At 44.4% G+C, this 21,070-nt stretch overlaps 2 protein-coding genes across 3 annotated transcripts; both read left to right on the top strand.

Moving 5' to 3' along the window:
- The first annotated feature begins 2,695 nt into the window (after positions 1–2,695).
- On the top strand, positions 2,696–5,386 carry arf3a (ADP-ribosylation factor 3a). 2 transcript variants are annotated; one of them, XM_041946133.1, is made up of 4 exons: positions 2,839–3,079; positions 3,181–3,291; positions 3,647–3,771; positions 3,872–5,386. In XM_041946133.1, exons 1-4 carry the CDS (start codon positions 2,932–2,934, stop codon positions 4,031–4,033), a joined length of 546 nt encoding a protein of 181 aa, XP_041802067.1. In that variant the 5' UTR covers positions 2,839–2,931; the 3' UTR covers positions 4,034–5,386. The 2 variants fall into 2 exon arrangements, with proteins under 2 accessions (XP_041802066.1, XP_041802067.1); XM_041946132.1 differs by having other exon boundaries at positions 2,696–3,291.
- A 3,349-nt stretch (positions 5,387–8,735) lies between these two features.
- On the top strand, positions 8,736–20,589 carry erbb3b (erb-b2 receptor tyrosine kinase 3b). The gene is made up of 28 exons (XM_041946130.1): positions 8,736–9,057; positions 10,986–11,140; positions 11,226–11,412; positions 11,686–11,811; positions 11,907–11,969; positions 12,176–12,294; positions 12,648–12,789; positions 12,985–13,098; positions 13,187–13,304; positions 13,386–13,459; positions 13,586–13,676; positions 13,977–14,179; positions 14,447–14,579; positions 14,683–14,776; positions 15,465–15,622; positions 15,705–15,761; positions 16,306–16,447; positions 16,540–16,659; positions 16,769–16,867; positions 17,094–17,279; positions 17,379–17,534; positions 17,652–17,727; positions 17,857–18,003; positions 18,076–18,173; positions 18,260–18,436; positions 18,539–18,610; positions 18,917–19,208; positions 19,338–20,589. Exons 1-28 carry the CDS (start codon positions 8,979–8,981, stop codon positions 20,249–20,251), a joined length of 4,392 nt encoding a protein of 1,463 aa, XP_041802064.1. The 5' UTR covers positions 8,736–8,978; the 3' UTR covers positions 20,252–20,589.
- The last annotated feature ends 481 nt before the right edge of the window (positions 20,590–21,070 follow it).

Here is a 21,070-nt window from a genome sequence, read left to right on the forward strand (position 1 = left end):
AGAGGGCTGCTGCCAGGAAGTATCACTTGGCATCCTATTACAGTCAGCCATTTACTTATTCATTAGGATGATTCCTGTTTTAATTATTCAAGCATGTTTGCCTGCAGACTCTCTGCTTCGTTTCATATTGGTTTAGCTGTTGGTATCCTGCTGCAACAGCACAAAAAATAACATGAAAACACATGCAATGTCTATTTCTCAGAAAGGATGCTGTGTGTGGATCATGTCTCGAAAGCTGAACGCCATATTAAATCTCACAAAAGCAGGTCGAAGCTGATGTTACATACAACTATTTTTCATTTTTTATAAAGAGATCATTAAATTACTGTTGAACTCCAGCAATGCTCCTGGCTTCTAACAAGCCACAGATGAGAAACGTGAGCGGTGTTCTTGAGAATTCAGCTACCGCGAGAACACACTGCATCGCAACCGTCAATCATCGCGAGACTACCATCCAGTCCTTTGCCTGACTCCAGCTGATAGCCTGCCTGCCGTTGACGGGTAAGTGTGAATGAGATGCAAATGGTGAAAATGCTCAAAGATGTATACCAATAATAAAGGTGACCGCAACACAATTGTCGCTTTTTTAACGCTTTGTAACGCTTCGAGGTAAAACAACGGCCGTTAATCGACGACATCAGGCCGACTGGTGTGCTTGTCGTGACTGTACGAGGGGATTACAGCACAAAAATTGACCCGGAGAATTATTTTTTCAATGCTGAAGACATTAGCTAATATTGTTGCAAGCTAACTACGCTCGAATAATTCTCGTTTCGCGCTACCAATACCTAATTTGTCGCATTCATATTCGTCGCCTGCTTGGACTGCAGCATCAGCCGTCTTCCCCTCGCGTTATGACAGATGTACATGGATGTGCTGCCACTGCAGCTGTACAGCAGGCTATGCTAGCAGCTATAGCCTGGACATTTAATATAACTATGTTAGCTAAATGAATACGTAACGTAGCTAGTCAGCGACAACGTCAGTTACAAGCGGTGGACGGTCAAGTATAAAACATGAAGGTTTTTCTAGAGGAATAAGGGGATGCTTCAGCTACAGCACTGTAGGCTAATTTTGGGATATCCCCGTTAACGCGAAACGCACCTCAGGTAGAAAATGTTAGCACAAGTTGACAGCAGAGTTGGCCTGTTAAATGGGCCATGCCGAGAAAGACTACAGGGAAGTCAGATTCAAAGCAGGAGCGGAGCCAGACGTTGTAAACGTTCGGGACTCTGCCCAAACCGTAGCGAGGATCCGGGGGCATGATCCCCTGTGGAGATCTCTGTTTTCCCATTTACTGCAGCATATTTTCAAGCCAGTTGAGATGATAGAAAGAATAGAATAAGGAATCTGTACGTCATTCGGGGAAAACAGTTGTTGCACAGTGGGAAAGAAATCATCCTGTAGAGCCTCCATCCTTTAATTGTTCTTCTCTTCATCATTCTGAGACCATAGCACAACAAACGTTGAGGATGACTAACTTTCACTCCTGACACCTAAAAAGAAGCACAAAATTGTCTGGTGTTACTCTTTTTAAGTTACATAACATAGGTAGGGTAGGAATTTGGTGTAACCAGCATTACTAATCTTGAAACCTATTTTTGTTAAACTATGCTGGAGTCACACAGTGAAAGTTTAACAGACAAATCTACTGCATTTGAATCCATGGCATAATGATCTGGGCTGTTATATGAGCCAATCAAGGATAGCCAAGCAGTAAATTCAATACTCTGAATTTAATATTAGGCCAACAGAAGAGTACTGACTAAAATTATATTAGATTTCTGAGGGAATAGCATAATTGGATAAAAAAAGCATATAGTGGCCACTCTCTTTTCCTTTCCTCCTCTTTTCTTCTTCTCTCATTCTCTCAGTTCCACTGTCAAGCTTAGTTTAAAATGCAAAAAAAAGATTATATGCATATGCTATTTACTTATATTTGTTCCTGTCACCTCTGTCCTCCTTTCCTCCTCTCTTCCTCACTCCTTTCTTCTCACTCTTTTCCTACTCTTCACCTGCTTGCTTTCACATCTCATTTCCTATTCTCTCCTTCGTTCTTTTCCTCACTTCCTCTTTCGCTCCCTCGTCTGTGTTTCGCCGGCTGATGCTGCTGACACTCGTTTTGTGGATGGTAGCTGGGATTGACCCCTCCTCAAAAACTTTGCTCGGACCATAGTCCATAGCTAGCTAGCTAGCTAGCTAACGAGCTCACTCACTGAGATGACGCAACGGAATGTAACACATACGGAACAACAATCCCCCATGACAGTGTTAGGGCAGACTCAAAATACGGCAATATTTCTCCAGTAATAGAACTTTTTATCTATTGATTTGTTGGTCCCTTGAGAGACTGAGGTTTTAAAACCTAAAAAACTTAGGGCTTTTGAGAAAACATTAGTCCCCCCACCTCTCTCGTTGATCCAAAGCCTCTCACCTTAAGGCTGGAGGCCGTGTGCGCCACACATTCTCACAACCTTAGATTATGTGGCATTTAATGTGATCTGAATTGATTGTTACACGGACATTTATTCAATCGCCAGCAAACAGCATAAATGGTGGTTTGCCCCGCACCACATGAAAGCCAATCCATAGAACAGAGATCCAGCATGGCGGCCGGTTTCCCCTGCGAGCTGTCAAAGTGTAAACAGCCTTTAAGTCAGGTCAGCCGCCTGGCGAGGTGTGAAGTATGCTTTTACTGGCTTTCCTCTGAGGTGGCTGCAAGCCCTAACGAGGTGGTAATGTTAAGAGTTTCTTTTGAAGAGCTACTGTGTCACAGCGCGTGTTTTTTTGTGTGTGTGTATGTGAGGTTTTAACTTTCTATATGTGGTTCACAGCTTGCTTTGGCTGCTTTGTTGCTATGTATGGAAAGTGGTCTCTTCAGTACCCCGTCTAACAGTTCTGTTGCAGTTGAGTTGAGAGCCGCCAGTCATCATGGGAAACATCTTTGGCAACCTTTTGAAGAGCCTGATAGGAAAGAAGGAGATGAGGATTCTCATGGTGGGGCTGGATGCTGCTGGGAAAACCACCATCCTCTACAAGCTAAAGCTGGGGGAGATCGTCACCACCATCCCCACAATCGGTGTGTGAGGCAGGAATTCATTGCTGATAGTGTTAGGCACAACAACCTGTCGCTGAGTTTGTCCAGCTTGTGTATCTCGTCTTCTTTTGCTTTTTATCCAGGTTTCAATGTAGAGACAGTGGAGTACAAGAACATCAGCTTCACCGTGTGGGACGTGGGTGGCCAGGACAAGATCCGTCCCCTGTGGAGGCACTACTTCCAGAACACCCAGGGTAAGCCATGCCAGCAGCATCTGAGATGATACACTGGTCGGCCATGTTGGAGTTAACAAGGCCGCTCAGTCCTGTGGCAGATCCTGCAGCACACGCTCGCCCCCAGCACCTGAGGGCATATCTGACTAATGCTTTAGATGAGGTCATTTGCATACAGCCTCTAACTGTTTCAAATTATTATCGTCTTAGTCATGTTGAAAGCCTCGACAATGAATAAACATGGTTTAGCAATGTGATTTAAAAACATGATGTCAGCACTTTGCTAAGAAGGGGGGTTGAAATTGATTCTGGCATACGAGAGCTGGTGGTTTTGTTTAACCCTTAAAAAGACACAGGCTGCTATCACTTCCTGCAGGTTTGATCTTTGTGGTGGACAGCAATGACCGTGAGCGTGTGAACGAAGCTCGGGAGGAGCTGATGAGGATGCTGGCTGAGGACGAGCTCCGGGATGCTGTCCTTCTCGTCTTTGCCAATAAACAGGTACCAGCATCCTTATGTCTCCTTCTTTTTTATTCTATGCACCCGTATCCTAACCAACTGAGGCCTCCTGACTGACACGCCGATGTGTTTTTTTGTTCAGGACCTGCCCAATGCTATGAACGCTGCAGAGATCACAGACAAGCTCGGTCTGCACTCCCTACGCCACCGCAACTGGTACATCCAGGCCACCTGCGCCACCAGTGGAGACGGTCTGTACGAGGGCCTGGACTGGCTGGCCAATCAGCTGAAGAACAAAAAGTGAGAGGCCCAGTAGAATGGGGAAGAGCCTGGGTGCCAGCTCCAGGTAGTGATTATAGTGGATCCATTGTGTTTACATGGAGAGGCAGTGCTGAAAAGCTCCCAGGGGGTGACTCTCAATGGCTTTCTCCCCCCATAATACTTTCATTTCATCTCTTTGTTTTGATTGATTTTATTTGTTTGGATCTGCGGTGAGCGTATTTAAATATTTACAAACCAATGGTGTCAGAAGTTGACCTAAATTACGTACATTCTTACAAGCTGGATACATAAATATTGGGATGTAATAGTATAATATATTATTATTACTGTAAAGGCATATGTATTTCCCCCTACTTTGCAGTCTCCATGACCTTCGACCTCCATCACCTTTTCATTTCTTCAGAAAAAGTGATGATGGCAGAACAACCGTCCTTCAGATACTTTAAACTTCATGTAAATTATAAAGAATGTCATAATAGTATAGTGAAAGTACCACTACTATCTCAGAATACTATCACATTGTTTAAAAACAGTATACTCATACAGGCTCAGATAAATGTAAAGTTTTCATTTTCTATCCATACCAGTGTTTTTACCACCAAATTTTGCGCTTCAGAGTTCAATTTCTATTTATTTCAAATTCTAAGTTATTTTAGATTTTATTTAAATGTATTTATTTCATTTGTTTGGATTTTATTTATTTTATCAAACACATAGCCTGATGGCATACTGGATAGTCTCAAACAGTTCATGCTTTTGTCAACATTTGTTTATTTATTCCTAAATTTGTGTATTGCCTTTGCATCACATGGTTCCTCTCCCTTTATTGCAATGTGCATTCACTGCTAAGGCAGCTGTTGAAAAAAGATGCCCCGGTGTCACTGTATATTACCGCTTCCCAATCTGCATGGAGATATCCCAGTACTGGCTCGTTGGCTTGCAAGAGCTGTGAACTACTGCAGGCCGCTGATGTAAATAAAGATTTGTTCGTAGTCAAGTGGTCTGGCTCAGTGAGAGTTAAAACAGTTTGTCGGGCACCAGCAAGGTGTGATAGCTGAACTGATACAGATGACAGAACAGGCACACTGTACCAGCTCTGTGGCTTCGAAAAAAAATGCTGCTATTGGCCTGCCCTGTGGAGAGTGATGCAGCAGAGCATGTGATTGGCAATATCAGAGAGCTTACATGGTTTCGAATGTTTATTTTTTAAGTCAGTTTGTGCGAGCAGCTGCACTAAAGCTGTCAAAAGAACTCACTTTGCTTGTCATCCTAGTTTATCCATCCCTAATTGGCGTGACATTATATGTGTTTCTTGTGTTGACCGTATCTCTGTGTACCATGTTGCACAAAATAACTCTAGATGCATTATTGTTGTACAAAATGTAACGTCTGTTTTTTTTTTTCCCCCTTGTATTTTTGAATGGAGTATTTATTCATTTTGGACCAAAAGGCAAGTGTTGATTTTAGTGTTGTTGTTCTGTTTTTTTTTCTTAATTTGCTAACTATATCAGGCAGTTGTCTTTTTGAGTGTTCACACAAATCACAGAATTTGAAAAAATAGGAGAGAGGATGATAGTAATATTGCATCATAAGGCATGTCAATACTGTACAAGATCTGTAATAAAAGTGAATTATAATAGCCTCTTTCTTCAGACTATATTTGTTAGTCTAAATTACTGCTGCTGGTTGGATCAATGCTGTACTTATAAATGTTATGGATTTAGTGTAAAGTTTACCGAACAACCTTCTAATATGCAAAAGCATGCTTTTCTATGTCAGCGCAGCTGTATATATGTTTATGTAACAAGAAAAGTATACCATGGTATTCGTGGTCAAATTGAAAGTGTTGTTGATACACCTGTAGATATCGGGGTCAGTGTGTTGGCAGATATGTATAACTGACAGCAGCTTGTGTGTGTGATGTGCCCTCTATTACATTCGGTTTGGTGTGAAAATTGTTTTTGTGGCCTTATATTGCCAGTTGTTAAGTTCTCTTTGATAACAGGTTTGTATGTAGGAACGTCCAACATTCAAGTATCTCACCTATGATCTGTAACACCGATGCACTCACAGTACTGTTGTGGCTAAACATCCTTCTTTCTGTGACTATTGGCAGACTTTTAACTTGAAAAATGTAAAGAGAAGCAAGACTGCAGAACATTCCAGCTGATCATGTTTGCTCAAAAAGGGACAAACTGAAAATGGATTTATTTAATTAAGTGGAATATTATCAAGAGGGGGAAGTAAAAGCGACGCAAACTGGTGCAAAAGTGTTGAATGATTTAATGATTTCTGGCACCACATCGATCAATAAATAAAAAGACCGAAACACAACTTTGCCTCACTCATTTTTCAGCTTGTTAGCACACACACTCTGGTCCTTCTGAGATTGTTGGCTTTAATTTCTTTCCCCGACTTTTGATCAAAACACAGCTACTCTAGCTGTGATGCCACAAAATCATACTGTTACATATGCGTACTTAACTGAGATTTAAAGGTGAGCACACAGAAACTGTTCCCCATACAGCAGATTAATGTAAAAACAGCCTTCTGTGTCAAACATGCATCATTCTGCACAGTGAAGCTCAGACATCCGAGTGAAATAACAAAAAGTAAAGCACATCTTTGAGCAGAGGGGGACTTGAAACTTAGTCAAGATTCTGACTTCAGGATTAGGCAAATATTCATTTTATCAGCTGCCAAATTTAGACTAAAGCCAGACTAACAGCACATACAAGCTTGATTATTGAACATGTACTGGTGGACGTGAGCAGGGAAAGAGCGGGTCAAGTAGGTGGGAAGGACATGGATCTATGTGGTCTTTCTCTTTTGGCCTTTCCTAACTGCGACCATCAAGAGAAGTTTGGCACAATCAGGTGGTCTCCCTGAGCGGAATTGCAGCACTCCGCAGAGAGTCATTTTGTCTGAGCCAATCAGAGGTCCATTTAGAGGAGAGTGCCGCTGTGTCTCCAGGGGTGTGACAGCAGTATGTGGGTCAGAGCTGCTCCCGGGGCCACCAGCCCCCAGGGCCCCCTGCAGGACGGCTACAATAGTAGCCCCAGGGCGGATGCCATAGCTGGGATTCCCACCCGTAACCGGGACGCCTTCGCCCAGGGCACAGACACACTGGCAGCAGCCCCACAATCAATTCATCAATCTCTGAAGGGAGTGGCAACCGCAAAAAGGCCACAGCAGTCACCCCCACAGCTCGCCTTTGGAAGGGACAGGGCCACCAGGGCTGACACTAAGGCTGACACCACGGTGGCGTTGTGAAACTGCCAGACTCTGCAGAAACCGTGGACTCATCAGGCCTTTATTGAAGCCACTTTTCTTGACCCGACAACAGAGAAACCCTCCTGAGAATGTGAAAAATAATCCCCAAACTTTATTCGTCTGGTATCACTATAGTTATAGTTCAAAGAGCAAGAGTGAAACCTTCACACTGACAGCTGTTTATGTGCTCGACTATACTGATTGACTGACTCCGGTTGTGAACATTTCTTCCAACTTACTGAGTTATGTTGCTCTGCAAAGTTTTCCACCATTCAGCAGGCAAGTGGACAAACCTCAGCTGATAATTTTTATTAGAACAGATGAGAGATTGTACCAAAACCTATGAGTCAAAGAATAATAATGTCAAAACAGCCGTGAGGAGCTAACACTGGCTGAGAGTCCACCTCCCACAGCGCCCTGCGGCAGCTGTGCTGGGGGAGCCCCAATCCTCAGACTCTGTCTCCTCCTGCTGGATGGCAGTTAGGAGTTCCACTTAATAGTACAGGTTGATGCTCGATGAGCATATCAGAACATTAAATTACACATTTATACTGAAATTCGATAATAATGATGATGGAATAGTCTCACTCTTGGTCAGATTTCCACAGAAGGATGCTTCCAAACAAGCAGCAACTGTTCAACTATCTCTTCCTCATGCAAAATAAGATGAACAGTAAATCTGTCAGAGGCAGTTACTGATATCCATCCATGAGTGAGTCGACCGCTCTCCACTTACAGCTTAATGTCCAGAAATCTTGCCTGCTCTGAGGCCATTTTCTCAAATTAAGCGTGTTCTTGTTTTGGGTTCAGAAGTCACTTGACCGTCTGACAATGTGGCCATTGTGACAGGCCGCTCCACACGCATCAAAGAGGTGATTAACCAGTTGACAGGGCTGCGGGGACAATACTGCTCTTTACAGGGAAAACAGTGCAGCCACTCACAGTGCTGGGTGCTGACTGGGAGACCACAGCCGCGCTTCCACAGGCAGCAGCTGACAACATGAAATCAAAATAAGTGCACATAAAGGGACCATGAAGGTTACATGGCGTCCACATTGGTGCAAATGTAAACGGTTCAGATCAGGATCATTTGGAGCTTGTTAGAAGTAGAAGTACTCGAATTAATTTGTACACAAAGGCAGTCATTCTAAAGGTAGATGATTGATTCATTTCAGTATTATTCAGATGGAGCTTTCCTATAAAGTGATTGTTGTGAGGTACTTTATTTGTATGTGAGAGAAAATAAAGACAAATCACATCCGCATTAATCTGACAGTTTTTTTTACCCGTTTGGATGCTCAGTGGAACAATTGTGGAAGAAAAAAAAATGACGGACCGACCTCTGATTGGTGAATGAATCGGCTCTTGGCCAATCACATGTCCCTCTCCGGGAGGGAAAACCCAGCGTCAAAATAAACTGCCACTTGTTCGCCGTTTTCAGTTTTGCGTTTAGCGCACTTTATCTGCTCTGTAGACCAATGCTCTGCGTCAAGTTTTAAAGGAGTTACATTTCTCCTTCACTTTCGCTACATGATATCGGACTTTCCTCTCACCTGACAGAGCGTGGAAGCTGAATATCTTATAATTTGCAATATATGTTTTCTTCATCTGTGTATCCTTCCATACGCAACAGCGCCTGTTCGGAGGATTACCTAACGCTTGTATGATATGATAGGAACCCACTAAACACCAACATGATCCATTGGCGACTCGTATTACTGTGTGTGACGTTATCATGGAGGCTACAAACAGCATCATCCCAAACTCATGAAGGTAGGGGAATTTATAATTAATAAAATAGTTTCATCAATTCTCATCAATTGCTACTTTAAGAGACATTAACCAGGAAATTATGTTTTTTATTTTCCTGCTTGAATTCACATGTTGGCAGTTACTCTTCAACATTTGCCTGCCTAAAAAGGGTCACAGCCTCTAACATGGTACGCAATCATATTTATAGATTAGAATAGAATAGAATAGAATATAGTAATTAACATGAATGTTGTAGACTCTTGAGGGGTTAAGAGGGCTACATTTTCTAAACTTTTCACCCTCATCATTTAGTTCTTTATGTCAGGTCACACAGTACTTACTGTGCTCTCCTCCTTGAGTGCTTTATTTTACTGTTATTACTGGACTCTTATCGACTTATCTCTCCCTGCTCTGCCCCTCCTCCACAAAAACACACAACCTGGACTTTAACTCCCTGTACATACTGCAGAATTGACAATAAAGCTGACTTTGACTTTGACTTGACTTTTGAGGCCCCTAATGCAGCATTTATCACTGCTTTATGTACTGTTAGTGACAAATGGCAGCAACATTTATGCTCTGGGGGAGGCAAAATCGCCTGCATGGCAATGAGCCCAGTTGTTAAAAGCTTTTGAGGACAACTGGTCATGTTCATGTAGACATGTGCAGTCTGCAGATGATTGTCTGTGTTTTGGTGCATGATGCCAACCACTCATTTTCATTTCAAAAAGATTGCCTAGTTGTTTGGGCCATGGGAGTGTGCTTGTGCATGTGTTTTAATTGCCCTGGCAGTCAGAATTGTCATGCAACTCTCCCAGATAACCTTCCACAGTTCCACTTCTTTTCAGTGCCTGTGTTTACTTGAGGGAACTCTGCATAAATGAGTGAGTGCATGAAATGTGGGTTGTGCTGCAGTCATCTGTCAACATGCAGCTCTGCAATGTTTTCCAAAACAATACCTGCAACAAACCTGCGAGCTTCACGTCAGTGCAGCTGCAAGTTTCTGGGTTATCTGCTTGTTCCCAGTGAAGACAGGAAATGTGACACGTGTAGACTGCTGCAGGTGCCTGAGCTCTGCACAAGGGCCAGTGCAACATTTTTTATTAGTCAGTATGGGATGGAGTGTATGTCTCTTTCCGTTCACGATATTTCCCTTCCCTGTGCCAGACTGGCCTACTCACACATGACCCATTGTCTGTTGGTATGATCTCAGCAACGCAGACCCCCTCAGACACACACATACGCACATGCACACACACACACACACACACACACACACAGAAGCACTGTCTGTCACTGCATCACTCTTCACTCACTGGGACACACTGTCCACATTTATAGCTTTATCACAATGAGGCACTTTGTCTGAAGAGAAGCCCTGCTCTCCTCGACCCTCGGCCTCCAGCCCATCAGCCCCAGGCCTGGACGGCTCCATGTAGCAGGGTTAGAGCCTGCCAGTTTTAATCTGCTTCACATCAAACTGTCCAGCCAACACAGCAGCACACACAGCATCAGAAAGACTCATCAAATCCATAAATACTGCAAAAACAACCCAGTACTTATATATTCAACATTTGTTCACATATAAAGGACCATTCTAGCATTTTTCATGTTATGTTTTAGGCCCTGCTATGTTTTTGAATGTCTTTCCTCTATTTCCAGCTGCAACCGGTTTCCATTCATGTCTGCATGGCATCAAAATAGTTCTGTAGGCTCTAAAAACTTGCTTGAATCACAGTCTGCATTACAGAAATGAGCAGAAATCAATGGCTCCCTGGACAGTTAGGAAAAATACATCCAATAACATTAGTTAGCTGTGGTGTAATGTACATGTGAGCTGTGGTGAAGCAGCTGGTTGTACGTTACATACTGACCCACAGTTCCTCTTTGAGTGTGCTTTGTTTTCATCAGACTTAGTGATAAGTGTCTTTCCTCCCTGTGTATATCAGTGGTGTGTACTGGTACGCAGAACGGACTGAGCTCCACAGGTTCGCAGGAGAATCAGTACAACCTGACAAAGGACCGGTACAACGGTTGTGAGATCATCATGGGAAACCTGGAGATCACTCAGATTGAGAGTAACTGGGACTTCTCCTTCCTCAAGGTAAAAAATCCTTCCTCTCTCGTTTGTCTTTTAACTGATTTGTATGTACGAGCTATAGATGTTCATACCTCCTTTTTCCCTCCAGACAATCCGTGAGGTGACTGGCTATGTCCTCATTGCTATGAACCACTTTCAGGAGATTCCTCTGGGGCAGCTACGGGTCATCAGAGGAAATAGCCTTTATGAAAGACGCTTTGCTCTGTCTGTCTTCTTCAACTACCCCAAGGACGGCTCCAGTGGCCTGCGGCAGCTGGGGCTCGCAAATCTGACAGGTGAAAGAGAGGCATGAAGAAAATATGTCCCGTGTGCAAGGTTTAAAGGGTGCTTTCCTGAGATTATTATTATGAAGCAACAGAAGAAAACAGACATCACGGTGATGTCTGTTTTCACCCTATACACCTGCAGTGTCTTCCTTAAGAGAGATTTAGAAATAAATCAAACATTTTTTAAATTACTGAGAACCTATTTGATAATTTCAGGGTACAGAGATATTGTCACTGGATAAGAAGAAGGTAAGGTAAAATCTCTCACCCGTTACTTCTCAGAGATTCTGGAGGGAGGAGTGCAGATTATCAATAACAAGTACCTGAGTTACGGCCCTTGGATCTTCTGGCAAGACATCATCAGGGACAGCAGTGCTCCTATTGAAATCCAGTACAATGGAGAGAGAGGTCGGTGTTGGGATCGTCTGATTCGCTTATTTTCAAATTATCTCCAGATTGTCTCTTTTTTACAAGTGCTGCCTGTCTTTGCGTCCCTTTCTCAGGCCCGTGCCACAAATCTTGTGGTGATTACTGCTGGGGGCCAAACAAGGACCAGTGTCAGATCTGTGAGTGCCCAATTGTTCTGTTTCCCCTCTCTCCCTGACGTTCTCTCTGAGTTTTATCACTCTCCTCCTCCACCTTCTCTCTTCACAGAGTGTCTCTCTTCATAGACAGAAATATATAGAGACAGAGGGAGATGCAAACACAAAGACACAACACACACACACACATTGGTGACCTCTGTCCAACCCGTCTCTCCTGTGTGTCTCAGTGACGAAGACGGTGTGCGCTCCACAGTGTAATGGCCGCTGTTTTGGGACGAGCCCCAGGGACTGCTGTCACATAGAGTGTGCAGCGGGATGTAAAGGCCCTCTGGATGTGGACTGCTTCGTAAGTGTTGTTGGATTTGAGCCATATTTATCCACTTCTAAACCATACACACTCCTTGGATTTAATTCCCATCTTCCAGGCAGCTATTTTTTGTTAGTAGTTCTATACAGCAGCGTGGTGTGGAAATCCCCTTGCAGACACTTGCTTACTGTGGACTATCAATCCACTTCTTGGCACATCAGACCAGTTTGAGTCAGCTGCCAAACAGCAACAAATTCACATTATTCTTGATTATTTTTTGTCTGTCGCGTTTCGTTTTCTAACAACAAAACATGTGAATGCAACAGTTCATTGTAGCAGACTTTAAAATCCTGCGTCCCTGGCTGGTGTGTGTGTGTGTCCCTGTGCACTAGGCATGTCGTCATTTCAACGACTCTGGAGCCTGTGTGCCACAGTGTCCCCAGACTTTGATCTACAACAAGCAGACGTTTCAAATGGAGACCAACCCCAATGCCAAATATCAGTACGGATCCATCTGTGTCTCCCAGTGTCCCAGTGAGTGGCCATACTCAGCTTTCTTGCTTGTTTTTGTGCATCGTGGAACACGCTTTAACTAACCTTCCAAACATTGCAAACCTGTGTGTGTCACGTGTGAAATGATGGTATCAGACCTGGCCTGATGCTGGGTCTGAAACGCTGATTCTCCTTCTCTCCTGGAGTCGATCATCCTCCTTTTCTCTCTCCTTGTAGCTCATTTTGTGGTGGATGGCAGCTCCTGCGTGAGCGTCTGTCCCCCAGACAAGATGGAGGTGGAGAGAGAAGGCCAGAGGCAGTGTGAGCTCTGCAGTGGACTCTGCCCCAAAGGTTAACACTAATAAACACTTTGCACTTCCAACGCTGAGTTTATTTGTCAGTCATCAAAGCCAGTGACGCTGTTTGGCTGTCCCCGTAGTGTGTGAAGGCACCGGCGCCGAACACAGACAAACCGTGGACTCCAGCAACATCGACAGCTTCATCAACTGCACCAAGATCCAGGGCAGCCTTCACTTCCTGGTCACGGGGATTCTTGGGTAACTGTCTGCCCCTGACTGAAGAGTCTCAGAGTACGCTGTCATGCAGTCAACTTCATATGATGTTTTTCTTCTTCACAGAGATGACTTTAAAAACATCCCGCCCTTGGATGCCAAAAAGCTGGACGTGTTCCGCACCGTCAGAGAAATAACAGGTCTGTACATACAGGAAAGTTTGTTGATGCTAACAAATCTTGTAAATGCAGCAGCAATGTTTGAGTGCATTCAGTTTCCTTTTACTTTATTTCATTTTTCATATAATTTCTGTGTTTTATTGTCAGACATTCTAAACATCCAGTCGTGGCCCAAAGAGCTGAACGATCTGTCCGTTTTTTCGAGTCTCGCTACCATTCAGGGGAGGTCGCTGTACAAGTAAGGCTGGGTTGCACTTCAGGAGAGATTGTTAACTCGGTTAAAGACAGTAAATGAACCTGAGAATGAATAATGGAGACAGCAGATGTTTAAAGAGCCAGCAGGATTTAACGAAGCGCCTGCTGTACACCTCAGGCTGCTCCTGATGCTTGTGTTCTTGCCCAAACTGAGATATTTCATGTAAGGTGTGAATTTTGAGTGATTCTTTGACGTTTGCTCTACTTCAAATCTTTTAGCGACTAACCTCGCTGTTATTTTGCCACTGTTTTTTTCTTGTCCTCCTCCATCCCCCAACCAAAGGCGTTTTTCTCTGATGGTGATGCGCATCCCCACTCTTACCTCGCTGGGCCTGCGCTCTCTCCGGGAGATCAGTGATGGCAGTGTGTACATCAGTCAGAATGCCAACCTCTGTTACCACCACACCGTAAACTGGACGCAGCTGTTCAGAGGCCGCCGAGTCAGAGTCAACAACCTCAACAGCAACAGGCCACTGGCAGCATGTGGTGAGAGAGCGAAAAAAAAAAACCTCTCCTATAATCCAGAGTGTTGAACTTGTTACCTATTGTTACACTAGAGCTGAAGCATCTATATACTTTTACCAATGTCTTTTTTTTTTTTTTTTTTACATACATTACATATCAGATCAGAAAAAATAGCCCCATCTTCTTTTACACTACAGTGTTTTCGGTTAGAGTGAGGTGGAAGCATGAATTATGTGCTGCTGCAGGAGTAACCCGATGCTTTTCTCACGTTGTCGTGTGTGTGTGCAGTTGCAGAAGGCCACGTTTGTGACCCGCTGTGTTCAGACTCAGGCTGCTGGGGCCCGGGGCCGGACCAGTGTCTCTCCTGCAGGAACTACAGCCGAGATGGCACATGTGTGGGCAGCTGTAATTTCTACACTGGGTCAGTAGATGCCTGTATGTGTTGATGTTCTCACTGAGGTTGTTTTTGGGTTTCATTTATTCGTTTCATCTATCTGTATGTACCTTTGATATTGTGTCCTTAGAACACCAAGGGAATTTGCAGGGCCCGATGGCGAGTGTGTGGCCTGTCATCCGGAGTGTAAGCCTCAGAGTGGGAAAGCCAGCTGTACTGGACTGGTAATCACTTCCTTTCATAGTACACTTTGGCCCACTTTGGCATTTCACTACCCACTCATAATATTTGTGGGAGGTATGACAAATACTTCTAAAATATGTCCGACCACACTAGCATTTTGTTTTTAATGTTTTCTTGGTGTGGTAATTTCTTACAGCCATACCTTCACTACAGTAGGAGAGTTTAATTTCCCCTGAGGATGGGGGGACAGGTCACTCTTAAAACTGTTCTACTGTGTCTCCCCACATCTCAACCCAAATCTATACCCTTGACACAGTCATATAAATACTGTCTGGATGTGCTGCTGTTTCCTTGATAAAAACTGCAGTGATGGATCTAAATTATTGAAAGAAATTTGATTTGTGGCTCTCAAAAGCAACTTAAAACCTTTGATTTCCTTGTGACACCTTCTGCCCAACAAAAACCCCAGCAAAATGCTTGCACAGATGTTGCTTTCTTCCATTAAGAAAACAATTCACTGCCCATTACATTGCAAATTACATACTGTAGCTAGCTGTCAGACATAAATCATTTATTCTGGCTGGAATCAACAACTACACAAAGGCGGTCTGTTGCACCACGTCTTGGTTCATTTAGGTTACACTGCCTCCCCACAGTGTTAAACACAATCTCTCTCACTCTGTCTCAGTGTCTCCCATGTTTTTCTGCCTGCCTCTCTGTCTTTGACAGGGTGCAGACAAGTGTGTGGCGTGTGCCAACCTTCGAGATGGTCCTTACTGCATGTCCTCTTGCCCCACTGGAGTTAATGATGGACAGAGGGGGCTGATCTTCAAGTACCCTAACAGGGAGGGTCACTGTGAACCATGTCACCACAACTGCACACAGGGGTGAGCCTGGACTTAAAACATACATTTGTAGCAACCATTAACTCAACACATTTGAAGGTGATGATGTGTTTATGTGTCACAGATGCTCAGGCCCAGGATTAAATGATTGTTTGGAGGCAGCCAGACTGGCAGTAAGTAGGTGAGTGTTTCCCCCTGCTGGTGAATACAAAACACTGCAATATATGAGATCAGTCCGCAGCTCACAGTGAGACACACAGGACAGTACTGACGTCCTTTTGAATTCATACACGTAAAAACTAAATAAAGTAAGGCAAATGTCAAGTAATAGGACCTGACAGCAAATTATTTGTCAGGACATTCCTGCCCTGTTGGACATTATTTGTTTCAACCACTTTTTGCACTTTTCTTGCTTTTGCTAGTGTGAATATTTATGAGTCAGAAACTTTGCTTCATTCTCCCTTCAGCTCAGCAGAATTGATGTGCTGCACTCTGTGCGTGATACCAATGAGAATATATTCCATGCTTGTGTGGTGTTGGTGTCTCAGCAGCTGCAACAACCAGTCGACCTTGAAGAAACAGTTTTTGTTTCTTGTTGTTGCCACAGGACCAGTTTCTGCAAAGCAAAGTCTTATCATGACTTATCATTTCTACTATTTTACTTATCTCTATTTCTGACTTTTTGGCCTTGTAACACTGGCATCTCTCTCTGCTTGTGTCTGCAGCGGTCAGATCACAGGCATAGCTTTGGGTGTCCCGGCTGGCTTGATTTTCTGCCTGGTGTTGTTTTTCCTGGGCGTGCTCTACCACCGAGGCCTGGCCATCCGCCGCAAGAGAGCCATGAGGAGGTACCTAGAGAGCGGAGAGGTGAGATTTTAGAGAAAGTCCAACCTCATGAGCTGCATTTGTTTTCAGAGAGAAAAAAAAATCATGTGGGAATTACTCTTGTTGTTTGGCAGAGCTTTGAGCCTCTGGGACCCGGGGAGAAAGGTACCAAGGTTCATGCCCGCATCCTGAGGCCCTCAGAGCTGAGGAAAATCAAAGCCCTGGGCTCTGGAGTTTTTGGCACAGTGAACAAGGTATTCATTAACCTCTTTGTCTTCCTGGACATCCATTGATTCGCCACTGGTTTGTGCGCTGTTATAGTTTCAGATTTACATTGTATTGTACATTTGATTTGAATTTAAGGGCTTTTGGACTCCAGAGGGCGAGACAGTGAAGATCCCTGTGGCCATAAAGACCATCCAGGACAGCTCAGGCCGGCAGACCTTCACTGAGATCACTGATGTGAGAATCAGAGCTTCCTGGTCTCTTGAAATAAACTGCAATTAAAGTGACAGATAACACAGAATGTAATGAGAGCGAATGAGAAGTCAGATGTTTTGATATGTACAGTTATGCATGCAGCTCGTCATTGTGAGTTTTTATACAAATACAACCAAAAGATCAATATGTATGTCCTAAAACTGTCAAAAAAAAGCACACAGTGTTTGACATCTGGCTCTCTGCGTAGCATATGCTGTCCATGGGCAGCCTGGACCATCCCTACATCGTCAGGCTGCTGGGCATCTGTCCAGGTCCCAGTCTGCAACTGGTGACCCAGCTTAGTTCACAGGGCTCCTTACTGGAGCACATCAGGCACCACAAGAACAGCCTGGACCCCCAGCGCCTGCTCAACTGGTGTGTCCAGATTGCTAAAGTGAGTGCAGCTGCAAGTATGATACTAAGCAACAAAATGTCATGAGTAAACTGTCAGAGTATATATTGGGTGTGAGCTGTATGTATACCTGTGTCTCAGGGTATGTACTACCTGGAGGAGCACTGCATGGTCCACAGGAACCTGGCTGCCCGCAACATCCTGCTGAAGAACGACTACCAGGTCCAGATCTCTGACTACGGCGTAGCTGACCTCCTTTATCCAGACGACAAGAAATACGTCTACACTGACACCAAGGTTGTTATGACTCATTCATTTTGAGATACACCTTGAACTGTTAATTCCGTTTTCTCTGTCTCTTCCAGTAATGGAATCAATCTGCATGACTTGTCTGCAATTTTTCTCTAAATCCAGACGCCCATAAAATGGATGGCACTGGAAAGCATCTTGTTTCGGAGATACACTCATCAAAGTGATGTCTGGAGTTATGGTGAGAGGCTGTGTGTTTGTGTGAGTGAGTGTAGTCTTGCGCAGTTTGTGCCAATAAATCTTGAAAGCTGCCGTCTGTGAATTTTGGCAGGGCGAGCTTTTTAAATGTTGCGTCTCTCTCCCCGGACAGGGGTGACCGTGTGGGAGATGATGTCATTTGGCGCGGAACCGTATGCGTCCATGCAGCCTCAGGAAGTGCCGGGTCTGCTGGAGAAGGGCGAACGACTGTCACAGCCCCACATCTGTACCATAGACGTCTACATGGTCATGGTTAAATGTGAGTGATGCCCCAACGGTGCGGACATACACAGAAAAACGCGATATGAATTGTTCTGCTTTTTCTCTTCAGGCTGGATGATCGATGAAAATATAAGGCCGACCTTCAAAGAGCTGGCCAGTGACTTCACTCGCATGGCAAGAGACCCACCGAGATATCTGGTCATCAAGGTGAGGCTATCGTCATTTATTTTACAAACTGGTCCACTGGTCGTTTACTGAGACCTTAAACCATGTGCTCCCCTGCCATTCTGTAGGTGGAAGGAGCAGAAACAGCTGCAGGAGAGATCCATCGAAGAGAATCAGAGCGAGGGCTTCTGGAGGCAGATTTGGAGGACCAAGACGAGGAGGGATTGGAGGATGGTTTGGCTACTCCTCCTCTCCAACACTCTCCATCATGGAGTCTGTCACGTTCACGGATTAATTCTTACAGGGTAATGAAATACGTCTTAGATTTGACCCATTTTTAGGACTGTTGTGAGTGAATCAGAAGCAAAAGAACCAGCTCTTAACACTCTTTATTCCCTGATTTGTAGAGTGGCACCTCTCAGGCCGGACCTATTGGATACCTGCCAATGACCCCCAGCCCTGTGGACAGCATCCGCCAGGTGTGACAGACACACATGTTCACACAAATGCATGCAAACACATTCCCACCCTGTGAGACAGATGGTAGATATATTTAGCTATAAAGTAGATATATTTAGCTGTTACAGGTTCACTTTGATCTATATTATTACTACATTTGCCATATTAAAATAGATTTTACAGCCCAGCACTTGCCAGTAAGCCATTACCTCATGTTAAAATGTGTCATTCTGGTCCCTCGGGTCTCATTTATGTAATAAATTTTAAGTAATAGGACTCATTTCTATGAGCTGCTGCATCAGTCAGTCTTCGCTTTTCTGTCTCAGCTGTGGCTTCAGAGGTCTCGACTGAGCTCGGTGCGGACGCTGCCCGACAGGTCGGAGTTCAGGGGGAGTGGCAGAGAGGCAGAGCAGCATGAGGAAGGCTTACGGAGTGGGAGTCTTCACAGGGCCAGGTTTGGCTCTGAGAGGGGTACTCCTCGAATATCCATCAGCCGGCACAGGAAGCTCTCAACAGCATCAAGTCCATCCTCGTACAAGGTGTGGACGGCAGAGGATGAGGAGGAGGTGGACCACTATGGCTACGTCCTGGCTGGGTCACCTGTGACTCCAGACAGAGGTAAACTGTCTGCACCAGGCTTACTCACCATATTTGTTTGATTGTTTTGTTGCTTTTTGGAAATACTTGGTAAGTTATAGCACAAACAACACATAATCAAGGCCTTTCCCTTGATCTTCTTCCCCTCAGTCTGTAAAATCTCTCATTCCGGGCGACGAAGCTCAAGACTGAAGAATAATCTCTCTCCCGTGGTGATAAATCCCTCCCAGGAGTATGAAGTCATGAGCAAAGAGTCTGGTGCTCCTCCTTGCTCAGCCAGCGGCGCCTTGTCACAGCCTGATGCCCCTTCGGTGGCACTTTGTCATAAAACCTCACCTCTACCCTCTACAATCGTCATGGCTCCATTACCTGTAGAGGACAAAGAATCTGTGACACCAGTCTCGGCTGTAAGGAGTACGCAAGCAGAGGGAGAGTGTGAAGGGAGTGCTGCAGAGCAAAGAGACAAAGAGGATCATCAGCTCACTGGGGACTCTGATAATGGGAACAGAGCTCTGGATCACCAAGGAGAAGTCGCCCAAGGAATAGGCAGGTATGAATACATGGATATCAGGCGATCCAACTCTACTGAGGGAGAGGGGGATCCAGCATGGGAGAGACGTGGGAGTCAAACATCTGCAAATATTACAGCAGAGACAGAGGAAACAGACCAAACAGAGGAGGTGTTGAAAAAAGAGCTGGAGGAGGAAGAGGAAGAGGAGAAGTACCACAGCACAAATAAACAACCTGCCCTTCAGGGGAATCTGAGTGGTATGGTCATGCCCAGGCCAGATGCGCTCACAGCTGGGGGAGAAAACGTGGAGGAGTATGAGGAGATGACCAGACTTGGAGCGGTGCCGAATGGGTGGGAGCAGGCAGACTACCAGAACCTCCCGGCGAAGGGGAGGGCTGTTCCCGAGGAGACGGGCAGTGGCAGGTGTGCTGGGATCGGGGGATACATCAAGGTGTGCGCTGGCATGGGGGATCCTGGCAGCAACACATCATTCGACAACCCAGACTACTGGCACAGCAGACTGTTCCTCAAGCCAGATGCTGTACGCACCTAATAACGTGGACTGGGACAGAGACATGCTCACTGTTGCAGTTACTTCCAGCCATACATTTGGATAGTTTTGTAATATTTACCTTTTTTTTTTCTTTAAGTTCCACCATTCAAAAAACTTTGAAAGATACATAAATTGAAGAAATACACGCCTGACTCTCTTTTCACAATTTTATGCATTAGTTAAATGTTTATGAAACATACTGTGAGTTGGTACAGAACCACAAAATAAAGGTTATAGCAGGCAAAACATGTGGTGTTTGCCCATGAACTTCATTCACTTCAATGACATGTAAAGCTAAACTTCCAACGATGACTGCTTCATTGTCTTTTTGTACGATTTACTGCAACATGAACTATTATATGAATGAATAAATACAATTATTTTGCAAATATCAAATCACTTGTGGAGTCTTTATTTTTCTTTGTTTTGTGAAACAATAAAATACCGACATGAAAATGTGCTTCATTCGTTTCACTTGTATGTTTTGTGTTGTTCTGTTGAAAAACGAGTTATTTATGCACATCTGCACCTTGTGTTAGGCCGGACTAACACCATGAACACAGTAGAAAATGAGATGGAGGCATGTGAACGCACCGGTGACGCACTCGCGCGGGATTTGGTTAAATGCTGATCAGAGATGATCAGAGAAGCGAGCGGACACTATCAGAGTGTTTCCGTTTTCGTTTCGTTTTTGAGCTAACGGGTTATCTACAAAATTATTGTGTAAGTCAGAGCCCTTACATGATAAATGTGTTAATGCACTTTATTTCAATAAAGTAATGTGAACTCTATGACATTAATAATTCATACAATGAAAAA

Source organism: Chelmon rostratus, chromosome 10 (genome assembly GCF_017976325.1).
Source record: "Chelmon rostratus isolate fCheRos1 chromosome 10, fCheRos1.pri, whole genome shotgun sequence".
Taxonomy (NCBI): domain Eukaryota; kingdom Metazoa; phylum Chordata; class Actinopteri; order Chaetodontiformes; family Chaetodontidae; genus Chelmon; species Chelmon rostratus.